The sequence below is a fragment of the Lygodium microphyllum genome, chromosome 24, assembly GCF_053477565.2.
Source record: "Lygodium microphyllum isolate KBCC chromosome 24, Lygodium_microphyllum_v1.1.10, whole genome shotgun sequence".
Lineage (NCBI taxonomy): Eukaryota > Viridiplantae > Streptophyta > Polypodiopsida > Schizaeales > Lygodiaceae > Lygodium > Lygodium microphyllum.
In genome coordinates this window covers 115,596,992-115,603,436 of record NC_141158.1, presented here as the reverse complement: position 1 = coordinate 115,603,436, position 6,445 = coordinate 115,596,992, and the positions used below count along the sequence as shown (strand labels likewise).

Below are 6,445 nucleotides of genomic sequence, written 5' to 3'. Positions count from 1 at the left end.
GATACTACTGTGTTGAACATACCCTAGGATAGAGGTGAAGTATAAGGCATCAAAGTGTAAAGATAGTCACTTGTATTTTTGTCCATCATACTCAAACTCTAACAACACATTACAAGAGAGGGTCATTTATGTCTAGAGAGTAAAGGAACTCTTGACAAAATCATTAAATCGTAGATTTCAAGAATAACCATAGTTATTGTAGTAAGGAAAGCCGCATGCCTACAACAAGCTCTAGAGTTTCATGTGTCATTGATCGGCCACTTGCAAGCAAAACAACTTGCCTTTGTTTAAAGAGAATTCAAGAAAATTCGCATCATCCAAAATAAGGGGACGAGACAAACCGAGTTTACTCTGTTACTGTTCTTGAGTGCTTTGTAAGAGCCATCAAGACCACAAGAATTTCAGCCTCACAAAAAAGACGACTTAAAGCCTTAAATCTATCAGCTATTCCAAAGAGCTTGGCATTTCTGTGTTGTCATATAGTCCTGATCACCACCGCTCTCGTGACATTCCAATGATCCGCCTTGACTTCTAAGATGCCATCGACCCCAAAAAAGAAAACCTAAAGCCTTGAAAGTTAATAAATATATCACCAGCGAAAAATAACTCGGAGTGCTGAGGCTTTGTAAACTCGTTCATCAAGGCTTTGTCTACCACTCGATCAACTGCCCATTTCCCCTCGCCTTTGTCGAGGAGTGAGATGAGCTGAGTCACCAATAGCCAGACTACACGTCGTGAAAGTAGCTGCTCGTTTAAAGAGGCTAATGCCCTCAAAATGGGGGTACTCTATTGAAACTCCGTTCAAATTCCAAATGGCAACCCATTTACACACCAATGGCGTAAAACCATGAGCAAGTCCCACACGTGAAACCACCCACGGGGAACACCTCCTGACCCAATACGTTCAATGTTCAAGACAAATCTTATATAAGCCTGAAAACATGCGTTCTGGCTCAACACCCACTGGCATATCATTCGACATTTCATCCTGTTTTGCCTCATCTTTTGCAACTTAGCATTAACAGCAGCATGAGATGAGAAATACAGAACCAAACAAAAACCCTTAAAAACCCTAATTATTGGGTGACAAAGACACCTTCTGCACATTCCAACAGTTTCAATACTTTTACAATGGGGACAACTTGTGTGTAGCATATCTTTCATGGTCTGCTGTCAAGTGTTCTCCATAAACTCTATTAAGCCCTTCCAAAACATCCCTTACCGTCCACCTCTTTGAGACAAACCGTGGACAATAGTGCAGATTAGAAATCTCTTAAGAGGAGTAAAATCTTGGGTTACAATAATCCCTAAGGGCCAACACCGGCAGAGTAGATGAGAAATCTTTTAAGAGAAAAAAATTAAAGCCTGGGTTACAATAGTCTCTGAGGGCCAACACATACAGCAGATTGAAATCTTTTAAGAGAAAAAATTAAAAGCCTGGGTTACAATAGTCTCTAAAGCCATCAGCACTGGCCACATTATTGTAAAATCTTGAAAGATATATTGCCAGTCATCCCTGTCCTCACAATTTGAGGTATACGAACTCTTCAATTGCGGGTATGTTTCCTATCTTTAGCAAAACTGATTTGTTGGGCTCATCGTCAACTCCAATCGCCATTACAGCCTGCTTTCTGGGAGCTGTCCTTCCGACACTCATGAAGCTAATGTTCACATTTTCCTCTGCAAGAATGGTCCCTACTTTGCCAATCATCCCAGGTTGATCCACCTGACGACAAAGAATCACACTTCCTTCTAGACTAATATCCACATCAAAGCTGCCAACTTTTGATAGGTAAGGTGTACCATCCTTCACTTTGCCTTCCAAGGTAATGTCTCCACTTTCTGACAGAGCACTTGCAAACTTTGACCCAACATGAGCAATCTTTACCTCTATTGTTTCAAGGGGGACCTCAGGGGAACCATCAGAAAGTTGTCGTTCCTCACTTATTTTAAGGCCCCTTTGCTTTGCTATATAATCAGCGTTAACTAAATTGATGTAGGCACTAGAGATTGGTTCAATGAGACCTTTGGTAATCATAGCTCGAAGCAGGCGTGTATCCAAATCATCATCAGCACGTGCAGAAGTATAAGATACCTTCACATTTTTCACACCAGCTCCTCCATGTTCTCCATCCACTAACTGGATGGCCAGCCTCCCTAATCTCTCTGCTAAAGACACATAAGGAGATAGTTCTGCAAGGACCTGTTAATTACAAAAAATTCAGCCAAGACTGCCATTTGCAGGTGAAAGCTGAAAACACAGGAGTAAGGTCTGCATAAAACATGTGGACGCCTTACCTCTTGAGGAACCATTGGAGCATTAACTGCAGTGGCAGCAAGCTCTCCTTGCAGTGCTCCAGCTACAGCTTCAGCGATTTCAACAGCCACACCTTCCTGTACAGATCATGTGAAACACAATTGAATTTAAATATTTACACAGATATCCTATGTTTCAGAGGAGAAAATAGAAAAAGTGGATAATCTTCCAGCTCACTACTCAAAGTGTAGAATGCAGGAAGGAAACTAAACCAGTAAGTAGAGAATACCTGAGCCTCAGCTGTGCTTGCTCCTAAGTGGGGAGTAACAATGACCTTTTCATGTCGTACCAACTTGTTGTCCTGCTCCGGTGGCTCTTCTGTGAAGACATCCAGGGCTGCCTATTTCCACATACAAGTAACTTAAGTTTCAATGACGATAACTGGACCTTTGCAGAATTGGCAAAGATCCAAAACATTACATTTCGACTGTCTGAAAACAGAAAGTAAAGATTAGTGCACAAACTGCATAAAATTCTGTTCTAGACATACACATTCAAATCAAAGAGCACAAAAAAACCTTGCTAAATTCAATCTGCTGCAAATCTATACCCAACATCAGTTCCATCAAGTGACAGCTGCCACAACAAGCATTTGCAGCTACATAATGCGCAACAATTATCAGGAAAGGTAATATTTAGCCCCTAGAGCATGTCAATAGAAGACTGATTGCTAGTTTTAACAAGTACTTCCATGGAGAAACTAGGTCACATGCATGTATTGCACAAAGTACACGCTTGAAAACTCTTGTGCTCAACCTTACAGAGTGGGATGTACCTGTGCAACAATGCCACTGTCCAGTGCCTGAATAAGAGCATCCTCATCGATCACACCACCACGAGCAACATTTACAATCCGGACTCCCCTTTTCACTTTTGCAAAGCTGTCAGCATTGAAAACTTTCGCAGTTGCAGGGGTCAGAGGCATGTGCAAGGATATGAAATCTGCTCGGGCAAGAGCCTCATCGAAGGAAACCAAGTCCACACCAATAGCACGCGCTCGATCAACTGGAGCATAAGGATCATGCGCCACAACGCTCATGCCTAGACCCTTGGCCCTACGAGCTACTTCAGATCCAACTTTGCCAAATCCCATGACAGCTAAAGTCTTGCCAACAAGAGACACTCCAGTGTACTTACTGCGTTGCCACTTCCCTGATAAAGAAGGAGAGGAGTTACTGGCTTGCACTCATTGAAAAACAACTACAGGTTCCCTGCAATCTCCAAGATCCCAACTGAAAAATGACATGTCTGATTTAAAATGAACTGCTTTCGATTCTTAGTTAACGTTGGACTTAAGCAAAAATGGGAGACTTGTAGGGAATAAGCCTTTAAATCCAGGAAAAAATGGATGTTGCATACTGCAGATATAACAATCGAAGACAAAACTACAGGTCTCCTACATGCTATGCTTCAATCAGACTATTCTAACTCGTGCTGTTAGGTGGAAATAAGCTCTTTCAATAACGATACTCAAAAATACTGACTTCGACTTGGCACATTGAACTCGAGAATGCCAGAGGGACGTACTAAAATGATAATAGCAGGAGCACATTGAACCTTGAAAGCATTCATCAAGTAAAGCACATCTTCGTTTATAAAGAAAGCCATTGCAGTCTAGAGAAAATAATGAAGCACAACAGCATTTTCCTTAAAGTTGATAAAGCACACAATGAGCTTACCAGATTTTAACGAGGCATTCGCTTGAGGGATGTTGCGAGCCATTGCTGCCAAAAGAGCAACACCGTGCTCTGCTGCTGCTACAGTGTTGGCAGTAGGAGCGTTCACAACGAGGCATCCGTACTCAGTGGCAGCGTGAAGGTCTACATTATCGATCCCAACACCAGCCCGTCCGACAACCTTGAGGCGGCCCTTGGAGGCCTCGAATACCTCCCGGGTAACCTTGGTGCCACTGCGCACAATCAAGGCATCGCAGAGGGAGATCTTTGCACAAAGCTCCTCGGGGGAAAGGTTGTAGGAGCAGTCAACATTGGCGACCTTCTTGAGGAGCTCAAGGCCAGCATCACCAAGCTTCTCGGCAACAAGCACGGTCGGGAGGGCGTGGACCTCAGTGGAGGCAGAAGAATTGACGGGGGAGATGGTTCTGGTGGCAGTGGTGTTGAGCGGGGGGAGGTATGTCCGGATCTGAGCGGTGCGGGGCGGCAAGGCGGGGTGAAGGGAGAGGCGGCGGCCGCGGAGGGAGGAGGAGAGGGAGAAATGGCAGCCGGGGGAGGGGACGGCAAGGGAGGAGGAGCGCGATCGGGCGGGGACCGCGGCGGCAGGGTTAGCAGCCACGGCGGCGCAAGGGTCGAGGGGCGGGGCAGCCATGGCTGGGGAGGCAGGTAGGGTGGAGCAAGGGCTTAGTGTTAGGTTTTCGCCTGGAGGGGTAGAGGGGTATGCGGCGACACCCGCGTTTTCTCTTCTTCTTCTCCCTCCTTCCCTTTCCCCGTCTGCAGTGATTCGCAAAAGAGACGTGAGGAATGAAGATCCAGTGCATTTAGACAATGTGTATTTAAAATGTATTTCTGTTACTACTCGATCCGATGATGATGGTTGCCTCCCGCAATCCCACGCACAAAAAGGAAGTTGCCCGAAGAAATATCTCCATTTCTTTAATGTTTTCTTTTTTCTTTTGCACACCCGCATACAACTTTTTCATTCCCCCGGTCCCACGACCAAATCTGCCGTTCCGCCATTACAGAGACCCCGGGAACACCATACCAAGAGCGGGTCGCACCCGGACTCTAGTGGGGATAAAAGCCCCCCCCCCCCCGCCCCAAAAGTAAGACTAGGTCACACCACATTGATTCAACGGGAGTAAGGTTAACAAATTGCACCATAAGCCCTACCAAGCATTGAGAGAAATGGCTATGCTAACAAGGTCGTTAGTAGCTGCTGCATCGTTGTTCACTGGATGACACAAATTAGATTGCACAAATCTTCTTCCAACAACCAATCACAACCTCCTCTCTAATAATCAAGATGCTCTGTCTACCACAATAGCCCTTTTCCTTCACCTTGCGAGCACAAGGTGTGATACAAAAGGCAACTCATTAGAGGTTTAGCCCTACTACCACTCTATGCACTGCGTGTGACACACTCTCACAAGGTTTTACTTCTATGAAATCCCTTTCTCGACAACATTATGGAGCTACCACTTAGAGCCACTCCATGCACAAGTGCAATTCGCTTGCACGTGTTACAATAGTCCCCTCAACCTACATGTGGGTAAGGATTGCAACAATGACTTGAAACTTATCAAAGACTACCTAGAGTGGACTCAATACCCACCACCTTTGAGGACGGCAATTCGTTTACTCAGTAAACTTGAGATGATATGGTAGCACCATATTGGAGGCATTTGTTCACATATGTATTTCCAAGCCTCCAAGCTTCATTTGTTCAAATATATATTTCCAAGCCTCATGTCATATCAATTCATCTTTCTCTTTCCTCGTGTGGACTTCTGATTGGTGGGGTTCACAACAAGCAACTTGGGAGTGATTTAGCATCTCTAGTCAAAATGCCCTCCACCATAAGGCAATGGACTCGCATGATGTGAAAGGGGCTCTTACTTGTTACCATGGCAAAACAGGCATGTTGAAGTGGGGAATAGGTTTAGGGGCCAATAAGACTTGCCATTTCCTGAGTTTGCCATACTATGACAAGTTAGGTATAAGGCAACTCCTACAATACCACGTACATAGTCTTTATACTAAGGAACAGGGTTCACCAACATGGGATTAGTCCCTTGCAAGATCTTAGAATCTTAACAATGTGGGGTGACTCTTTGCAAGAGCTCATTATATTAGCATTACAATTGGAGAATAACACAAGGTTTTGGCACAATTAAAAATGACAATATTCTTTCAAAAGGTCCCATTGGCCAACAAATCTCTCATCTCCTACATATGGTAGTTGCCATCTCAGACACATTTTTACTTGTGGGCAGTTTTGCTTTTCAATTACATAAAAGCATAACCACCAAGAGCAAGAAGTATTATTGTAACATTGTGTCATGCCATGTCACAAAAAGATCCCCATGCGCACAAGCTCTCACCCTCATAGGGTTGTTGTTCTGAAACTAAGAGTTGCAATATTATGAGCATTCGGTCACAATTAGAAGGAAAT

The 6,445-nt window shown here is 44.3% G+C and overlaps 1 protein-coding gene across 1 annotated transcript; it reads right to left on the bottom strand.

Moving 5' to 3' along the window:
- Positions 1-1,168: 1,168 nt before the first annotated feature.
- LOC148015541 (D-3-phosphoglycerate dehydrogenase 1, chloroplastic-like) lies at positions 1,169-4,800 on the bottom strand. Its single transcript, XM_087665001.1, has 5 exons — positions 3,997-4,800; positions 3,093-3,469; positions 2,547-2,657; positions 2,299-2,394; positions 1,169-2,203 (listed from the first exon to the last, which is right to left on the bottom strand). Exons 1-5 carry the CDS (start codon positions 4,640-4,642, stop codon positions 1,523-1,525), a joined length of 1,911 nt encoding a protein of 636 aa, XP_087521127.1. The 5' UTR covers positions 4,643-4,800; the 3' UTR covers positions 1,169-1,522.
- Positions 4,801-6,445: the final 1,645 nt, after the last annotated feature.

Coding starts and splice junctions, on each gene's coding strand:
- LOC148015541 (XM_087665001.1), bottom strand. CDS start 4,642: ATGGCTGCCCCGCCCCTCGACCCTTGCGCCGCCGTGGCTGCTAACCCT. Junction 3,470..3,996: donor GAATGCCTCGTTAAAATCTG/GTAAGCTCATTG, acceptor CTTCTTTATCAG/GGAAGTGGCAACGCAGTAAG. Junction 2,395..2,546: donor CAAGCACAGCTGAGGCTCAG/GTATTCTCTACT, acceptor TGATCTGTACAG/GAAGGTGTGGCTGTTGAAAT.